We start from the raw sequence: 21,156 nt of genomic DNA on the forward strand, positions 1-21,156 counted from the left end.
GACAAGAAATTACTTTTCAACCACTAGCAGTCAGTTATATTGGTTAGTACATGATTTATCCAATTTATTGGATTAACATCCAAAGTTTCACAAGTTTCATACAAACCTATGATGTTTCCCAATGCCCACACTGCCTGTTCACAGACATTCTGGTGGGGTGAATGTAGAAGCCTCAGGAAAAGTGGCACAGCATCTGAAAGAGAAAAATAAGTAGCAATTAAGGATGAAGATAATATAAGGCCCTTCATTTTTTTGGACTGAGATCCCAACAAAACATAATACAAACTATCAATACTATTTTAAAATATCACTTTGTTAAATAAATTTTGTTATTGAAATAACTGACAGGAAAACTAGCATCAAGATAAATTGTAACATATAAACAATTCCAAATTAAATTCTGTATTTTAAACAATTAAAACCTGGACTCAATTACATTTGCGTGTTTGTCATCAGAGACTGAACCCAGGGCAGTCCACAAGTTGTCGTCATAGTCTCCCACTGTACTGTGGCCCTACCTCAGATTGAAGCCCAATTTCAAGAATCATTCCTTATAGAGTGTTCTCTTCAAAAATCAGTGAAAAAGCCTGACTTTTTAGGCAATTTCTGTTTTTTAATACATTTATTTAGACAGAGTATATGAGTGAGTGTGTGTGTGTGTGTGTGTGTGTGTGTGTGTGTGTATTGGTGTGTATGGCTGTGTGTCTATGGGGGCGTAAATGTTTGTGGATGATATGTATTTGTGTGTATGTGTAGTGTGGGTGGGTATATGTGTGAATATGTGGCATGTGTCTTGTACTGGCTGGATTCATGTGTCAACTTGATACAAGCTGGAGTTATCATAGAGAAAGGGGCCTCCCTTGAAGAAATGCCTCCATGAGATCCAGCTGTAAGGCTGGATCAATTAGTGACCAATGGTGGTAGGGCCCATTATGGGTGGTACCATCCTCTGAGTGGTAGTCCTAGGTTCTATTAAAAAAGCAAGCCAGTAAGTAACATCACTCCATGACCTCTGCATCAGCTTCTGCTTCCTGACTTGCTTGGATTCCAGTCCTGACTTCCTTTGGTAATGACCAACAATATGGAAATGTAAGCTGACTATAAACCCTTTCCTCCCCAATTTGCTTCTTGATCATGATGTTTTGTGCAGAAATAGAAACCTTAAGTCATGTCTGTATGTTTCTGTGTATGTATGTGGCATACAGGTGTGTGCCTAAGTATTGTGTATGTGTGTGTTGTTGTATAGGGATGTATGTAGTGTGTATGGCTCAGTATTGTGTATGGGTGTCTGTGAGTGTGGTATATATTGCGGTGTATATTGTATATGGCTGTGTATGTGTGTGTAAGTCAGTTGCAAAAGCCAGTTCTTTCCTTCTATCATGTGGTCCCAGGGAGTAAACTCAGGTCATGAGGCTTGGCAGCAAGTACCTTCCTTGCTGAGCGATCTCGCCTGCCTTGCTTAAATAACTTTTGGATAAGAAATTTAAATTAACACTATATGAGTCATTAGGCCAATCATTGTCAGGCACATTGAGATCTTAAATCAGAAAGCGATTCTGTTGCCTAAGTGGAAGGCAAACACAGAGATAGATTCCTACATATGTGAGCAGACTAACACTGAACTTCTGACTTGATTCTTCTTCCTGTCTTTACAGAGTACTCTGAAGAATACTACATAATTTATATGTATATAGATTAACCATGGTCATAACAGAAGAGATTTCATTTATCTTATTAGTTTTAGATATTAAACAGACAGCAACAATAAAAAAAAAATCCAAAGTCTTTTTCTAACTGGGAATGGTAGATAACACCTGTAATCCTAGCCTTTGGATGGAGTCTGGAAGCAGAAAGATTAGAAGTTCAAGGTAGCCTACCTACATAGAGAGTTGGAGCCCTGCCTGGGCTACAATGAGACCCTGTTTTAACAAAAAAAAAGTAACAACAAAACAGCCCAGCCTCTTTCTACTCATTAAGAATTATGAAAAACAAGCAAAAGAGAACATGACATTGTGATAGAACTGTAAAGCCCACCTACTTTGTTAACTCTGTAACACAAAACCAGTTTTAGTAGGCTTTTAGATAATCTCTAACTAACATCACATATACCAAAATGTAAAATCCTAGTTAGTTAGATATCTGTCCTCCTCTTCTAAATCATACAGAAAGGAATCAAAACAAGTTTGCTGAATGGGTTTAACAGTCAGTACACGATGAGTAAAGTAACATACTTTAAGATAGCTGTTTCAACAGTCCTATGGGTAGATATTATCCTATATATAACACAGTTAGTTATACCTTCTTAGGATAATTTATGAATTTATTTATGAGATGAAATCTCATTATTTTAGCCCAGGCAGGTCTCAAACTCATGATCCTCCTATGTTAGCCTCTCAAGTGTTGGAATTAAAAGGATGTGACCATGCCTGGCCAACACAGTTTATTTTTTACCATTGGGAAGAAAACAAATGACAATTTTGTTAACCAACAACTTACTGGACTGAACCACTGCTTGCGTCTGTTCAGATGTTCCAGATGCAATGTTTGTCAAAGCCCATGCAGCTTCAAACTGTAAAGAAGGACTACAAAAGAACAAGTAATTTTTTAAGCCATACATCTCATAGCACCTAAATGTCTACCAACTATTTCTTCCCTCTAGTATGTGAAATGCTTTTCTAGCCTTAAAAACATAACCCAATCATTTCACTCTGAAAGTCAGACATCCTTATTTAGACACGTACTTTCATATTACTCCTTAGTTTTCAACTACTTATCCTGCCAGTTTTCAAAGTTCACAAGTTAAAAATCATTTTCAAAATTGTTTTTGGTTCTTACCTTGATTTTAATTTTCAATTCTATCCCATAACCTTTTCCTTTCTTTTTTAAAGAAAATCTCTCTTGGGCTGGAGAGATAGTTCAGTGGTTAAGAGCACTGACTGCTCTTCCAGAGGTCCTGAGTTCAATTCCCAGCAACCACATGGTGGTTCACAACCATCTATAATTCTCTTCTGGTATGTCTGAAGACAGCAACAGTGTATACACACACACACACAAAATAAATAAGTCCTATTAAAAAAAAAGAAAGAAAGAAAATCTCTCCCTACAAGGCCCAGGCAGGCCCTGAATTGAGGCTTCCTAACTTCTCATATCACACACATGTATCATTATGCTTTTTTGGTTTCTGAGGCAGGGTCTCTAATGTCCAGATTGCCCCTGAACTCATTATGTTTAGTCAAGAATCACTTTGAACTTCTAACCCTCCTGCCTCTACTTCTTGAGCCTTTTCCCTTTATAAAGATTAAACTAGAAAATTTACCTTTTCTAAAGAACACATTGTAATTGAAAATAATAATTATATACTTACTTGTCATCTCTTTCAAGACAATGAACTAAAATAGGCAATATTCCAGATTTTATTAAGTCATCAATTGGTGGATTTCGATCACTGGATAAAAGCTTCCTGTAAGATAGATAGCACTTGTAAAACTTATGACACATATTACAATTAAATTCTAACTAGATATAGATATTATAAATCTGAAGAGATGGCATAAGTATACTTGAAAAGTTATTTATACTTTATATAATACAATACTTTAATCATGAAGATTAACTAATAAATTAAATTTATAAATAATTAGAAAAATACGATAGAAACATTGCTACTTTTATTAGCATAACACTACTCCCTCACCACAGTTCTGAATATGGCAACTATAAAAGACACTTTCTGTGTCTCAAATAGGAAAACAGGCACCAAGCTTTTATTTTTTCTTGTTTAAATTCCAGAAAAACAGACTTTATCTTATTTTCCTCAATGTCTTCAGCAGCTCTTTGAACATTTTCTTGTATTTCTATATTTATTCCTTTTTAAGTTGCTGAATAATAAATGTTATAATAATTATAATATTTCATAATTAATATTGTATAGAGTAAGACTTGAACACTGTGATCACTTTAAACATACCACATTCTGTGTGTGTGTGTGTGTGTGTATTGTTTGCTTTTTAAAGACAATTTCTCACTATGTAGCCCCAGCTGTCCTAGAGTTCACTATGTAGACCAGGCTAGCCTCAAACTCACTACTCAGCCTCCTGGGTGCTGGAATTATAGGTGTGTGCCACCGTGCTTAGCACAACTAAAAAGTTTTATATGTGTGATGTTCAGAGTTAACTTTAAGCTCAGAAAAAAAGGTAGATAACCCTCAACATAACATTTACTTTGCTAAAAAGGAAATTAATAGGTTTCCAAAATAACCACAATTATGCATACTGGGGCATGCAAAGGGTGGTATGTTTAAAGTGACCCCAGTGTTCGACTCATCCCACTCTATGAAACTCATCCCACTCATGAAAACCCAACAGCACTTTTAGGACCTTTAAAAAGGGAATAAATATAGCAATACAAGAAAATACTCAGAAGATGCTGAGAAAAAATAAAATAAAATAAAGTCTGTTTTCATGGAACCTACAGGATAAAAATAAAAGCTTGGTGCCCATCTTCCTGCGTGAGAGAGAACAGGTTTAATTGTACTGAGTGTCCTAACAGAAATCTTCTCCTTATTGGAACTTGCTGTACAAGTATATAACAATAAGGCTTAAGAAAGTCTAGTCAGAGGCTGGAGAGATGGCTCAGTGGTTAAGAGCACTGACTGCTCTCTAGAGGTCCTGAGTTCAATCCCTAACAACCACATGAAGGCTCACAGCCATCTGATGCCTTCTTCTGTGTGTTTGAACACAGTGACAGTGTACTCACATACATGAAATAAATCCTTAAAAAAAAAAAAAAAGTCTAGTCAGAATATCACCCTATTACTTACTACATTAGAATACAAACAAAAGTCCTTCCTTATCTTGCCTTTCAACTGCTCCATAAGGTGGCTGTACTTTACCTAACTGTAAGTCTGGTTACCATGTGATTTCATCTCTAAGCACTTTGTATTCTACTCCATTCACTCCGAATGGCTTGCCATTATTTATATCATTACTTCAAAGACTGTCCAGGTTCCTTACTACCTCTCAATTCTAAGAATATGTGTCACAGCATAATCCCACACTTGCTGCTGGTCTCTACTACTTTTAAATAGCTCTATATTTTCTATTAAATTCTACTATTTAAAAAAAAAAAAAAGACAGGTTCTCATATATCTATGACTAGCTTCAAACTCCATATGTGGTTTAAGGATGATCATAAATTTCTGTTCCTCCCACCTCCCCCTTCCAAGAACTGTGATTACAGGTGTATGATGATACACTACTTTAGCCTATGGGATACAACAGTGAAGCAACTTTTCTATTTATTTTAGTTACGGCAAACACACATAAGTAGGACATGTAATAAAAGACTCACACATTTGATAAAATCACATGGATCTGTGAACATTTTTGCTTTCTGAAATCTTACCAACTACAACCAGTAATTTGTTAAAAAGTTACGTTTACATGAATAATCCTTCTACATTAATATACAAATTAATTATTTTTTTACAGTATAACCATGTTTTCCTCAATATACTACTTAATTCAGAGATCTTTCTCAATAATAAACTTGGTGTGTCTGTGTATGTATGTATGTATATCTGTGTGTGTGCATATGTATTCATGTATGAGTGGATGCACATATATGTGAAGCCAGAGGTCAACCTCAGAATCTACTCCTTGGGAGTCAGCCATCTTGTTTTATAAACAGGTTTTCTCAGTGACTATGCTGACTGGTCAGGGGAGCCCCAAGGAAATGTCTATTCTCCATTTGTAGTGCTAGAATTACAGGCCAGCACTACATGTTCAGTTTTTGTTGTTGTTGTTGTTTTTTTGTTTTTTTGTTTTTTTTTCCAGAGCTGATGACCAAACCCAGGGCCTCTACCACTGAGCTAAATCCCCAACCCCACATGTTCAGTTTTTTACATGGGTTCTGGAGACTTAACATGGATCTTCATGCTTGCACAGAAAGTACTTTCTAGATTGAGCTTTCTCCTCAGCTCTTTACTATGTTTTTCTAGCTTTTTCCAAAAAAGTATGACAACACAGGTTTCACAACTTAAATGTGAAAAATGACTTGGCATTTCTGGCCTTAACAACAACAACAACAAAAACAGCATATATGCAGCAATATATCTTAATGTATGCTTGTTTTACATGACACAGCATGCTCATAACTCAGTTTACTACTTGACTAACAATATAAGTACTGTTAGAAGTCTTAGCTTCTAAATAGGAGTCTGAAAAACTTGAATTTATCATTTAACTCACCTAGCAGCTTGAACTGCACTTAATTGAATTCCTTGGTTATCACTTGAAGCATTCTATAAAAAAATAAGTAAAATAAATTTATCACGTGGATATATATTAATTAGTTATTTAGTTCAGAAGTACAAATAGAGGGGAATAAAACCCAACTTACTTGAACAATAGCTTCTAGAGAGGTATTTTGCTGGCAAGAAGTTAAAGAGAAAACAAAGTTAAAAGGTAATCTTTAAATACTGTGTTTATAGAAACTCTTTCACTAAAAGTTTTAGATTATCAGAGTAACGTAACTTACCACTCTATAATCACCATCTATATCGGAGTCTTCACAGATATCTTCTTGTGGTACATTCCTTCTCTTTAAGAGATGTTCATCTCTTTTATTCTATAAAAAAGAAGTCAAAGAATTTCAGAAAAGCAGTTAACTATTTTCATATAAAAGCAACCTTGTACATACAAACTAAGTGCCTTTTAAAATTAAAAACAAATAAAAAAAACTTAAGTCAAACTTTGAAATAAACACCAACTTAACACTAATCTGAATGGATTCCAATCACAAACATTCATTTCCAATGAACTGTGAACTACTATAAATACAAAATAAAATAGTTTTATTAAAATGAATAGTGTATAAGGAATCATAGTTTTATATATGTAATATGTACATATAATAGATATATAACCTCATAAGGACTAAGCCACCTTACATATCATTTGGAGCATCTCTTTATCACCTCAAGGCAAAAGTTGGGCAGTTGAAAATTAGGTTAAAATCAACAAAAATCAAGGATCATTTAAAATTTACTTGGAATGTTTTAGAGTAAATAAAAAATTACACTCAATTTTAGTCTACTTTCATATTTTAAAAGTTGATAAAATATATAACAAGTTATCAAGACAGAACTATTACCCATTAATAGAACTATTTCGTTTAAGAGTATCTCTATGACTTAAGACTTTATATAAATCATTAAGACTTATAAAAATTAACTTGTTCATCTCTATTATTGGGAAGTGGGTAAATTCTACTTTGCCACTATTTTCAGTAGCTTTTCAGACTTAGTTAAAACAACAATAAAACTTGGTTGAAAGAAAAAGAAAATGCTGATCATCTGAGATTGAAAACAAAAAGTTTAATTATATTTAATATAATTTTGTTATATAACAGGTTGTATATTTTACCAAAGGTATAATTCTTAATATTTTTTATATATGCTGTTCTCAGAACTATTTCTCAAAATACCAATAGTAGACATACCTTCCGTAATTCAACTACAACTTCATTTCGTTGTCTTCTCATAGTCTAAAGAATAAAAAAATATATATTACCAATACTAATCACCCAGAAAAAAAAAACCTTGTTTATGTTTCCACCTTTCTCTAATTTTTACCCCAAACTGCATTTTCTGATCTTTCATAAACATACTCTAACTCCATCTAAGTAAATGGTTGATCCTTCCATGTGTACAGATACAAACTCTAAAGCTATGTTTTCATGTATTATACAGTCACTTATGCAAAATTTTACTACCTTTCATTATCTCCTCTGAAAGTCTTCTGGCCAATTTATCATTATCTGTCTCCAAGATCATTGCAAATGCCTCCTAATACATGTCTTTCTTGTTCTTCTTTTTAAAAATATTTATTTTATGTGCATGTGTACACATACACACCTGAGTGTATATGTGTAACACATGTGTAGAAGCCCAGGGAGGTAGGAAGATTGTATCAGCTCTCCTAGAATTCACTGTAGTTAAAGGCAGTTGTAAGCTACCATGCAAGGGCTAGAAACAAAACCTAGGTCCTTTGTAAGAGTAATAAACAAGTGCTCTTAACCACTGGGCTATCTCTTTGACTCTCTGTCTTGCTCTTCCTTCCTAGCCTACTCTTATCAGAGCTTGTTATCTTTTGGTATAGTATTTTTAAACACACACACACACACACAGAGAGAGAGAGAGAGAGAGAGAGAGAGAGAGAGAGAGAGAGAGAGAGGAAGAAGAGAGGAGAAAAGGAGAGAGAGAGGAGAAAAGGAGAGAGAGAGGAGAAGAGGAGAGAGAGAGAAAGAGGAGAAAAGGAGAGAGAAAGAGAAGAGGAGAGAGAGGAGAAAAGGGGGGAGAGAGAGAGAGAGAGAGAGAGAGAGAGAGAGAGAGAGAGAGAGCGCTTGTGCACATGTGCAGGTGAGCGACATTGGCACATAACATTTCCCAAGATGGATCAAGATTGTTTTTAGATTTCTGTACTTCAGTTTCCTCATCTACAAAATGGTAGGATAGGAGGATTTTTCTTTCCTTCTACTTTTTTGGTAGATGGATTTTTGCAAAGCATCTTACTATGTATTCTTGGTTAGCCTGGAACTCACTGTTGACTAGGCTAGCCTAGAACTCACAAAGACCTGCCTGCTGCTGCTTTGAGTGTTGGGATTCAAGGCGTGTGACACCACACTCAATGAGGCAAACACTCTATCACTGAGCTCTAGCTCCCATACTTTTTTGTTTTTTATTTTAAGACAGTGTCTTACTTCCCAGTAACCTTGAACTCATCTCACCAAGGCCTACTCTGAAATTATTATTCTTTCACCTTAGTCTTAGTAGTTGGGATTTACAGGGCTGTGTTACCAGATCTACTTGGCCTACTTAACAGTTACAGTACAGCTTAAATAAATACATTACTTAGACACTTCCTGTGAGTTATCATTCCTGTTATGCCCTCAGGTTGGAATGTTCTCCCCTACCATCTGCAGTGATTTGACAACCCCGAACTACAATATTCTTTCTCTCTATAAAATAACAAAGATAAACATTATTTCTTGACTGTCTTAATTTGATTTGTGCAAAAAACTTGGTCTCAATTTTTAATCACATTATTCTGTGGTCTTCTGATTGTTTGTTACAGATAAGGATTTTAATAATACTGACTAAATTAAAAGCTGCTAACTAAGTATTGCAAAATGAATAATCAGCTATGAAGTACTAAGAGTTTTAAGATTTAGCATCTCATTTAAATATTACAACCTGAAAAAGAAATCTTTATTCTTCTTACATATTCATACAAATATGAAAACTGAAGCTTATATTACTAGTTCCAAAAGAGAGGATTAGAATCCAGTATCCTACAAAGCCTCTTAGCAGCAAGATGTTTTTCAAACATCTGGAAGTAGAAGTCAAGCTAATTTGAGAATCTAAGGCTCATATATTATAAAAATATTAAAGTAAAGGCTAAGCACTTTGGTAAAGCACTAAAGGTTAAGTTTCTGTAATTTGAAAATCTGAAATCCAAAATCCTCTAAAAATAAAAATTTGGAATGTTGGCATGTCTGAAATGATAAACTATACACCACAAACTGTTTCATGCTCAAAATTATTTGACACATTATGTAACTTTATCACTTAACTAATATATATATTACATGAAATATAAATGAATTTCATGTTTGAACTTTGGTCTTATTTCAAGTGTACACAAAATTTTGAAACTGTAAAAAAAGATATTCTGGCCCCATGCATTTTGGGTGAAAGATATCCAACTTAACCATTAAGCTTTGCTTATTTTAACACAAAACAACTCTGTAACTCTATGCTCTCATGTAGACTATTGTAACTCTAACATGAATTACACAAAGGACCGTTCAAAAAGGTTAGTAAGGCAGATTTCAGAGGGACAGAGGTATTAACTAAATCCCTGAGAAAGTTTCATGAGTAAGCACTGTACCTTAAAGAAGACAGGAGTGTAACAAACTTTACTTTCTTTACATTAGTGCAAACTATTATATAAGCCATTCCTATACTATAATATATTCTATTTATTAAAGTTTGAGGTTTTAATAATTTAAAATTAAAAATGAAAACCAAAATACCTCAAACTCAAGGTTGTCCTGGGCTATAGAATGAAACCCTGTCTCAAAAACCAATTGATCTACTTGCCCCTACCAAAAAAGAGAGAAAACCATTAATAAGAATGGACTCAATTTAACAGTGCAATAACATACGATTAATTTACTACAGATTAAGAGTTTAGCTTCTCTTTCCCAAAATAAACCCTTCTCAAATCAAGGACTTTTATTTTTGAGGTCCTGTGAAAGAGTATATAAGGCTTCTTAGTTTCCTCATATCTTAGAAATCAGGCTTTGTATATTACATTTAGTAATGGTTGTGAATTCACAAAATTCACACTGCACTAAGCAGCGTTGTCAATTAGAATTCCAAAAGGCTACCAAACTTGCCAAAGGCTTATTTATAAACCATAGAGCTAAACAAAGGATAAAGGGTATAAATGAGGGAGGGAAGAGGGAATACAAAGTGGGCAGTTGCAGTTAAACTTTAGTTCAGAATTTTAAAATAATACATAATTTGTAAATTTGTCATAGTTACAAAAATCTTAAATTGAAGCAAAAGAAAATAATTATAAAAAGTTTAAGCACTTGTTTTCTTAAAGAATCCAAAGTGTTATTTCTCAAAGATATGCATATATTTTAATTTAAAAATGTTTTCCATGTTTATATCACTATGCTTGAGTTTTAATATGTTTCTGCTCTTAATAGAATACAGGGTCTAATACCCTCCAATTAATAGTTACTTAATTTCCAGTTAGTGACTACCTAACACTTGTTAATTTTCAAGTCACTTTTTAACCAATATAACTTTCTCTGAATCTCTAAAATTAATTCATGGCATAACATATTGTAAAAATTTTGGTATTTAAAATTTTCTTGGGCAAAACCAAGATTTATAGAACTTATTCTCTTTAGAGAAAAAGCTTTAAAACATTTAAAGTTAGTTATATAAAGAATCAAGAAAATAACACTTTGATTTTATTTCATTCAGCATGTTACTCATACCTCAGGAAGGTTAACTTAGGTAATATTAAAACAAATGAAAACAAAACTTTAAAATATTAAATCCAGGCAGAGGTGGCCCATATCTTTAATCACAATATTCAGGAGGCAGAGGCAGGAAGATCTCTGACTTGGAGGCCAGCCTGCTCTATAAGTTGAGTTCCAGGAAAGAGAAACTATGTCTTGAAAAATGAAGAAGAGGCAGGGAGGGGGAAGACACATTTTGTGTATAATGGAATACATTTTAATGAACTGTAATAAAGGCTACATTATTAAAAATTTGTTAACAACTGTCAAACTGTAGACTTAAAATTAACCAACTTTACATCTATTAAAAATATAACATATGTAAAGCCACATACATATGCCTCCCCACCCAAAACATACATATATACATACATCCATATATATGTATATATGCATGTGTGTGTGTGTGTGTGTGTGTTTGTGTGTATTTCATTCAGCATGTTACTCATACCTCAGGAAGGTTAACTTAGGTAATATTAAAACAAATGAAAACAAAAATTTAAAGTATACATATATACATATATATGGAGATATATATTTCTAACCTATTAGAAAGGATTTATTTCACCAAGTATATTTACAAACACCTATAATATCAGTAATCTGGAATCAAGCCAAGGTAGCTTGTAAGTTGAAGATCAGCCTAGGCTACATTATGAGACTCTATTTCAAAAACAAAACAATGCCCAGCTACAATCCGTGAAAAGCTTATTAATCTTCTTTTGCTAAGCACTAAAATATAAAGATGGACCCGATGCACTGCCATACCCTTAAGAAGGTAGTGTTCAGGCTAGTGAGATGGTTCAGTGACTATAATCATTTGCCATTAAATCTAAGAACTTTAGTTGGATACCTGGGATCCATATAATGAAAGGAAAGACTCAACCCTACAAGTTGTCCCATGACATAAGTGATGTACATACATGCACACAAGCAATGTAATAAAAACTTTTTAAAAAGATGGTTGTACTTTTATGACAGAGAAATATAGTTTGCAAATTATCAAGAAGACTTAACATTTAGCAAATACTGGGTGCTGTGTACCATGCAAACATGACTCAATTTTATTTATTTAATAAATTAACACACACACACACACACACACACACACACACACACACACGCATAGGATTGTTAAGGTAAAACAATTTCCAGCTCTAGAACACAGTAACATCTAGAACATCTTTAAACAGAAACACAAACATAAGGACAACAGGAATACTTGTTTTGGTTTGGTTCTTTGGGACAGCATCTCACTGTGTAATCTTGGCTAGCCTCAAAATCCTAAGAAATTCACCTGCCTCTTCTTACCCAGTGCTATAATTAAAGGTTATCCATGCCTGGCCTAAAAGGTAAATACTTAAAATGACAGATAAGCTTAATTCTTTACCAAATGATTTAGATGAAGATGATCCAAACATATATATGTATGTATATTATATACATATATGCACATATCTATTATTATTAAACAAAAAAGAAGCTAAGATAAAATAAGGCATATGAAGCCAAGAATGGTGTTACACACTGTAATCCTAGCACTAAAGAGGCCAAGAAAGCAGGAATATCAGCAGATCTCAGTTCAAGACAATCTGGGTAACACAGGGAAAGATCCTGTCTCAAATGAACTACACACAGACAAAAATTAATGTCCAATATCCTTAACTATTAAGAAAATGCAAAAAAAAAAAATCAAGGTAACATTGGGATTCCATCTCACTCCATGACTATCAACAAGAAAATCAAAACAACAAATGTTGATTAGGATGTAAGAAATATCGAACACTTAATTAGCTGTCACTATGGAGGGGGCTAGAGAGGTGGTTCAGTAGTTGAGAGTACTGGCTGTTCTTCTAGAGGACTCAGGTTCAATTCCTAGTGCCTACATGGCAATTCTTAACTGTCTGTAGGTCCAGTTCTAGGACATCTGGCACCCTCACACAGACAAAACACTAATACACATTTAAAAAAAACTGTCACTATGGAAATTAGTATGGAGGTTCTATGAAAAAATTTACGTTATATGATCTATCTATACTATTTGTGGGTATGTATCCATAAGAATCAAAGTCAGCTTACTGTGAATACCTGTGTATCCATGTTTACTGCTGTACTTTTACCAAATGCCAAATCACAGAATTAGTTTCAGTATCAACAACAGATCAATGTACAAAGCCAAAATAGTATATATAGACAATGGAATTTGATTCAGCCAAAACAGAATGAAATCATGTTGTCTGCAGGAAAATAAGTAGAACAAGAGATTATATTATATGAAATAAGTCAATCTCACAATGACAAACAGTACATGTTCATTTTTTTTTTTTGTCATCTGTAGAATTTAGGACAGAAGGAAAAGGACATGAAATTCAAAAGGGTCTAACATTATGGGGTGTTAAGGAGCAAAGGGAGAGGGAAAAAGAAACGGAAGAATAATAGCAAATCCAATCAAAGCACATGTACCCATTATGAAAATGAATAAAGCCTATTGCTTTTACAACTCATAAATACCAGTCTTTAAAAGGTGTTATGTTCAGGATCTGTGGAAGAATGTCAGATGTGAAGAATGTCTTGGGGGTGGGGGTGGGGAATCTAACAGGTGGCTCATGCTTTTAATACCATCACTTGGGAGGCAGAGGCAGGAGGATCTGAGTTCAAAGGCCAGCATGGTTTACAGAGCAAGTTCTAGGATGTCCAGGGCTACATAGAGAAACCCTGTCTCAAAACAAACAAACAAACAAACAAACAAACAAACCTTCCTAGCTTCTATGTTAAGCTGCAGTACTCCAGGCTAGAGACCTAAGTGGGATCATGAAATCTAAAGTATATATATTAAAGTAAACACACACACACACACAGCATTTACACATATGACTTAAATTTACTACACTGAACGGGGCATGACTGCAATGAGATGATGGCACTAAGGTTTGGTTCAAGCAACTTTAGACAGAAAAGTAATTAACTAAGATAGAGGAGATTTAATGATTACCAGGTAGGTCCAGGCAGCGGGGTGAGTTACGTCATTTTTGAACTTAGTTTAAAACTTAGTTTATGTAATGTATAAACATAACATGTCAAAAATAATCAAATGAATCTAGAGTTCAATAAAGTGGGAGTAGCCAGGCATAACAGTGCCTGCTTATATCCCCAGCACTCAGAAGGCTGAGGTAGGAGGACTGGAAATTCCAAGCTAGCTTAGGCTGTTAAATTGAGACCATTTGAAAGTAAAAACAAAAACAGAGGCATGGACGATATCAATGTAGAGAAGGCTGTCAGTAAAAATTTACTATTTAAGACCATATCACTTGATAAGATCATCTATGCTGCAAATACGGTACTATATGGTAGGGACACCCTTAGGAAGTAGAAGAGTAAAGAATAGTCAGGACTATTCTGGAGCAGCTCAGAAAAAAAAAAGAGAAGAGAAGAAAAGAAGGGAGGAGAGAAAGGCTTTTCCCATGGGAGCACAGTGACATCAAACAATACACTGAGAAAGACTACAGGGCCTGTGAGGTGGCTCAGTAGGTGAAGGCTACACACAAGCCTGGCAACCTCAGGTACATCTCTGGAACCCATGCAAAAGTAGAAACAGAACAAACTCTACACTGTTCTCTAACTTCCATATGATATGCATGTGTGTATGCACACACTTCACATGCATAATAATGTTTTAAAAATAAAGAAGATGAGGACTGAGAACTACTCATTACATTAAAAGTACCAAAACAGATAATTTCAATAAGAATAAAGATTCCAAACCCATCATCTATGACTTATGGTATATTTCTGTTATCATTTATTCCAACATCTAGACAGACATTCTTACTTAAAATAGTGCTCAGGGTAGAGTTGCCAACTCACATCTCATTCACTATGCTATGGTATTACAGCTGAGTAAATTAGAGAATGAAGTTTAGGTATCTGGAAAACACTAAAAGTTTTCAATGAAAACACCCCTTTCACTTTCTTGCCTACCCTTGGTTTCTTGGAACCACACTACAAGCACAGTCTCATTTTTAAAGAAGTCTCAGTATTTGATTTTAAGGGTTTCCCTCTACCAATGCAGCCAATGGGGTGGTCACCACACTTTAGCCTAATTTTTATTTAGCCATTCATTCATCACTTTCACCCTTTGAATACTGTGAATAGCACTGCTGTGGATATGGGTACACATATCTTGCTATATCAGCTTATCTAAGTATATATACCTAGAAGCAGAGTTGCTACATCATACAACAATTCTATTTTAACCTGAGAAACACCACCTTTTCAAAGCACCTGTACCACTTTTCATTATTATCAACAGTGTACAAGGATCCCAAATTCTCCATAACTTTACCAACACAACTTTCTTCTTCTGTTCCTTTTTAAAAATGTGTCCAAGTTTATCTTTTATTTACTTGTTCTAACTTTTATATTACCTTTGTATGTGTATGCCCATGGCATGAATGTGTGGCAGCCTATGTGTAGAGGTCAGAGCACAACTTGTGGGCATTGGTTGTTTCCTCCAGCAGAGCCAATCCATGGGACCTCAAGTTTGACTCTGTACAGCAGCAATGCCAGCTTCTTCAAGTACCAAGTTCTCCCTATAGATGTCCATGTCTAATTCTATACCTCATTATTGTTTAAATAATGGAACTTTGATAGAGACACTATTTCAGAAAAAAAGAAAAGTAAAACAAAGTTAAGTATTACCTGCTCAGAAAGAGGAAAACATAAACCTGAATTTAAAAAAATCTCATTTAATTACCAATCCTAACCAGACATGTATTATTTTTCCTCTCTAAAAATTTTTTTCATTCAGGCATGGTGGCATATAACTCAGATTCAAAGCCAGCCTGGGCAACTTAGTGAAACTCTACCTCAAAAATGAATAAATATAAATTATTTCCTCTAGTGTCAACTCTACGGCTGATTCATTAATGCATGCCTCAAGTCCTGTTCAAGAGCTGACAGAGGAGGATCACTTGAACTCAAAAGCTGAAGGATAGTATAAGCAGGTCAGAGAGCGCCATAACTGTCGGAAGCTTTACAACCATTGGGGAAGCTGAAATGAGTAAGCATACAAATCCCTATAACTTTAAGGAGAGGGAAAAGGCATTCTGACAGCTAAAGTAGCTCCTGTGAAGGGCCTTAAGAAGACTACAGTTGTCTAAGAGCTAGAGGAAAATAAAAGATACAGGCAGGAAAAGTTGATAAAGACCAAACCTGAAAGACTTGAAGGTCTCAACGGGGCATTCACAAGCTAAATGCGGCAAGTAGGAAGCTATTAAAGCAGAGGAGCATGGTTTTGTTTGTTTTGCACTGCTGGGTATGAAATCCAGTACCTTAAACATGCTAGGCAAGCACTCACCACTGGGTAAACCTCAGCCCGAATTTACTTTTTAAAAAACAAACAAACAACCCTGGGTATTTTTTGAATTGGAGAGTGGCAATCTCAAAAACAAACAAACCCCTTTGCAGACAGGACAGTAAAGAGCCAATAATGATCTGCAACATTGTAACAGTTGTAGCAAGTGACCAGAAAAGAATGAACCACCACTGTAATAGCAATCTTTTCTGAAAGAAACTACATTCCACTGATGCTTACGGAAGGTTCCTCATGTGAGATGCTCCCTGTACTCCCTACTAGAACTGACTGGCAGGGGATTAGGAGAAAGGTACCTGATAGCCAAAAAAGCCGATCTACAAACAGAGCAATGGAAGGCAGGCAGGCAGGCAGGCAGGCAGGCAGCAGGCAGCAGGCAGCAGGCAGGTAGATTGATAAATTGGTCTGCTTTAACTTGGGCAGAGTTTATGACTCAGTTAAATTATCTTTGGTAATTTAACACACCTTAACGTAATACTAAGACTAAGATAGTAGTTTGTGGAAAAATGAATAGCCCACTTGGCAGCAGGCAAGCAGTATGCTAAAAATACATAAATTCTCACAATCTTACCTTTACTATCATAATCTAATTAAAGGAGAGTTCCCCATTACTACTTAAAAGTTCAGTCAAAACAAGTACCCAGAATGGTGGGATTCTAATTGTTTAAATGCAGAAGTTAAGGCTGAAAATATTAAACTCTACTAATGTTGTGTAGCTAGTAAGATGTAATCCTTAGTCTTCTAATTCTAGACATCAAGCTTTTCTATTCAAGGGAAGAGTTAACAAAAAACACTTAGAGGATTGTCTTTCCTTCAAACTGAAGGTTTGTTAAGGAAATAAAGCAGTTTACTACAACTCTAGCCCACAGAAGTTAACTACTCCCACATGGTCAACCTAAGCCCAGGGCTGAGAGAACTTGACCTGACAGAATACGAATTAAGCCTATGTTGTCCACTGCTTTTAGGCTCATGCTTATAACAGGATCTCAGACACAGATGCTGAATAAATATCTGCAGAACAAATCCACGAAATAAAGAGAAGTAAAAGTGAGTGACAGAGCTGCTTGCACAAATTCAACTGTGACTACTGGGTAGTAGAAATTGGTCATGATCTCAAAGCATTCTTTTAATTAATTTTACCTTGTTGTCATCATAATATCATTACTGAAATAACACTCACATACCATACAGTTTACTCACCTAAATAATGCAGAGATCACCAACCACCAAAAAAACTGATCATGTCTATGTATGTAAATGATGTGTATAAAACAATCCTCCCACCCCTAACAATTATCTGGTATGTTTTGGGAGCTGAGTGTGTAGCAGTACCTGGAGAGCAGCACACTGGCAGAGGTCATGAAAGCTCTGTGGCCCTTCTCATATAAGGTTTCCTTCTATTTCCTGTTCAACTGTAGCCTTTTAGTATCTATAACTGTTGCCCTGAACTCTGTGAGCTACTTTAGCAAAGTAATTGAACCAGAGGAGGGTACTCATGGAAAACTGGATTTACAGCTAGGGATCAATCAAAAGGCCACAGCCTGTGACTGCAAATAGTGTATAAAAAGTGGGGCATATCTTTGGGGACAAAAGTGTGAGGGGGGCAATCTTATGTGAGTAAATCCTAGACAGCTTCTGAAACTGATTTAGAGGACATCGAGGTGATATCTACTAAAAAAAAACCTGCTTGAGAGATTAATATTAAAAAGTCCTCTTCCCCCAAGTTTGTGAAAAATCTCCCAAATCTGGTGCCAGTACTGCATGTAAAGTGGTTTTGCTGTATCTGTATTCGTAAATGGGATTGTGGTTTGTTTTGATTGACTTCTTACAGGAATCGTGTTTTCAAGGTTTTATCCATACTGTTACTTATATCAGCACTCATCCCTAGATTCTGACTCTAATCAAAATGCCAGTGGTTTCTTGGATTTATCTGATTATAACAAGATCTCCCATTATGCCTGAACGATTTTCAGCTGGTTCTCCCCCCACCCCCCCAAATTACATAATTTAAAATCAGCTCTTTCTGCTTGGAGTTAGTGGGCAACTTTCAATTTTAACATCATCAAAAAGACCACATAAGACCACTAGAGAGCCAAGCCACTTGGGTTTCCATAGTATCTACTAAAGAACCAGTAAAGAACTATGTTGAAATATTAGGTTAACATTTTGCTTCTTTTTGTGGCCTACCAAAAGCTCAAAATGGATAAAGAGGCAGGTCAAATAGCAACAAGTCAGGGCCATCTACAATGGCTATGCAGAGCCCACTCAACATAATGATTCCAGGGTACAACTCTAAACAAATTTAAAGAACTAACTTTACTACTTGGAGGAACCAGAAACATACCCATTAAAACTAAAGCAGGCAACCGAAGCAACAGGGTCAGCTGACACAACTCAGTGGGGAGAGCAATAATGGAAGGACACCAACACAGAATACAACATCTTCCACTCTTGTAAAAGGGAAGAAGAATTTGTTTTGGTTCAAGGTCCAAGAGATACAGTCCATCAAAACACAGGGCATGATGGCTAGGATAGACTCAGAAGGTAGCAATAAAAAATTTGCTTTTTTAGTATTAAAAAGTATGTCCATAATCAAATTAGGAAACACTATATTGTCATAGGATTTTGGGGTTTGTTAATAAAAATTCAATGAAGTAACAAGTAAAATGTAATTTACATTAATATTACAAGTTAAAAAACAAAACAAGAAGACAGGGTCTTAAATGTAACGGGTTGGTTTCACCATGCTCCTGTCTGTGGTATCCTGAGTGCTGAGATTATGGGTGTTCATATCACACAGAGTTTACATTAAGTTTAAAGTAAATTAAATTTACAGTAAAAGTGAAAAGCAACCAAACTTTCTTTGTTCTGATACTATTTTTCAATAGTCAAGCTACTCATATTAACAGCAAATGGCTATGACTTAAAAATCATTATGGATACCAGACAGTGTGTGAATTAGAAGTGTTTTCTAATGCTGTAGAGATGGCTCAGTGGTTAAGAGCATTGTTTGATCTTCTACCCAGTTCAGTTTCCAATCATTCACATGGCCCCTTACAGCCATCTGTAACTGTGGTCCTAGGCAATATGATGCCCTATTTAGACACTGTACACATGTGGTATGCAGACATATGTGAAGGCAAAACACCGATATACATAAAACAAAACAAAACAGAAAACTGTTTTCTGGTTAAACTTACAATCTTGTAGGAAAGCAGTAACAAAATCTACATAAAACATTAATATCACTAAAATCCCTGCACTCCAGGAGGCAGAGTCAGGAGGATTGGATATATGGAATGAGTTCCAGGACAGCCAGGGCTGTACAAAGGAACCCTGTCTCGAAAAACAAAAAGGCCTGATGATCTGAGACTGATTCCCCAAACCCACCTGCTAGAAAGGGAGACTCAACTCTTTCAAACTGTCCACTGATCTTACATGCTTGCTGTGGTAAACATGCACCTCTGTGTGTGTGTGTGTGTGTGTGTGTGTGTGTGTGTGTGTGTACACTCATACACACAAAATAAAGATACAAAGATTTTAAGAGTCTGTAGTAATTACAAGTGACAGTTATCTGTAACAAAAGCAATGCTAATAAATTACAAATGTGATATAAAAGTATGATGCATGGGGTCAGGAGTCCTGAGACATTTTAAAACAATTTTTTAAGGTTAAAACTATCTTCCTGACAAAACATACATTAATATGTGTGTGTGTTGATGTATGGTTACATATATGCATGTTAACACTGCACTCATGCAAAGGGGTTAAAACTGCTAGTGCTCTAGCATAAACAAGGATAAACCAGCATTATGCTGTAATGGTGTCACTGTATTTCAGTTAGGCCAAGTTACTGAAGAATGTCCTTGGGCCTGGAGAATGACTCAGCAGTTAAAAACTCTGGCTGCTCTTCCAGAGGAATTGGGTTCAATTCTCAGTACCTACACAGCTACTCATAACCATCTGCCACTCCAACCCCAGGGGATCCAACCCCCTCTTCTGGCTTTCATCAGTAACAGGAATACACAGTGCACAGATATAACATACATGGAGACAAAGCACCCATACTCTTTGATGCCAGGTGGTAGTATATGCCTTTAATTTCAGCACTTGGGCAGTGAAGCCAGCCTGATCTACATAGTGAATTCCAGGCAAGGAAGGGCTACTTGGTAAGTTAAAGCCAGCAAAGGCTACACAGTAAGACCTTGCCTTAATACATACATACATACATACATACATACATACGTGCGCACACAAATACACACATACACACAGAACATTTATCAACTACCGACCTTTTCTAACTATGTGACAAAACAGGAGTAGTCATAAATCACTCCTGCAGCAATATCTATAATCAGATGCAGAAAAAGTACTTGGACAATTAGGTTGTGAATTGAACTAACCATTTTCCCCCCCAAGAAAGACCATTTTCACTTAAAAGAATGACAGAGAAATTATGGTTATTTTGATTCAGTGTCTGGCAGATTTAGTAAGCCATGGCTTAAAAGAAAACAATCTACAGTATTTACTGCTAATGATAAAATGTGAGCTTTCAAGTAAAGATTAGTTTTAGAAAACTGTGTCCACAACCATGAGCTTGACATGTTTTAAACAATAATGATTTTTCTGAATTGTACTAATATCAATTGTGAATTTTCTTTTTTCTTTCTTTCTTCATTTTA

The 21,156-nt window shown here is 35.4% G+C and overlaps 1 protein-coding gene across 3 annotated transcripts in view; it reads right to left on the reverse strand.

Moving 5' to 3' along the window:
• Kpna4 (karyopherin subunit alpha 4) overlaps positions 1 to 21,156 on the reverse strand; it is a 58,124-nt gene that overhangs the window by 29,802 nt on the left and 7,166 nt on the right. For 2 of the 3 annotated variants that reach the window (XM_076932500.1, XM_076932501.1), the window contains exons 2-9: positions 10,096 to 10,164; positions 7,501 to 7,545; positions 6,538 to 6,627; positions 6,400 to 6,429; positions 6,249 to 6,301; positions 3,365 to 3,460; positions 2,497 to 2,582; positions 107 to 193 (exon numbers count right to left, since the gene is read on the reverse strand). In XM_076932500.1, coding sequence (XP_076788615.1) covers positions 107 to 193; positions 2,497 to 2,582; positions 3,365 to 3,460; positions 6,249 to 6,301; positions 6,400 to 6,429; positions 6,538 to 6,627; positions 7,501 to 7,545; positions 10,096 to 10,164 — 556 coding nt within the window. The remainder of the gene's footprint in view (positions 1 to 106; positions 194 to 2,496; positions 2,583 to 3,364; positions 3,461 to 6,248; positions 6,302 to 6,399; positions 6,430 to 6,537; positions 6,628 to 7,500; positions 7,546 to 10,095; positions 10,165 to 21,156) is intronic. The other variant, XM_034499984.2, reaches the window with a different exon arrangement.

Source organism: Arvicanthis niloticus, chromosome 4 (genome assembly GCF_011762505.2).
Source record: "Arvicanthis niloticus isolate mArvNil1 chromosome 4, mArvNil1.pat.X, whole genome shotgun sequence".
Lineage (NCBI taxonomy): Eukaryota > Metazoa > Chordata > Mammalia > Rodentia > Muridae > Arvicanthis > Arvicanthis niloticus.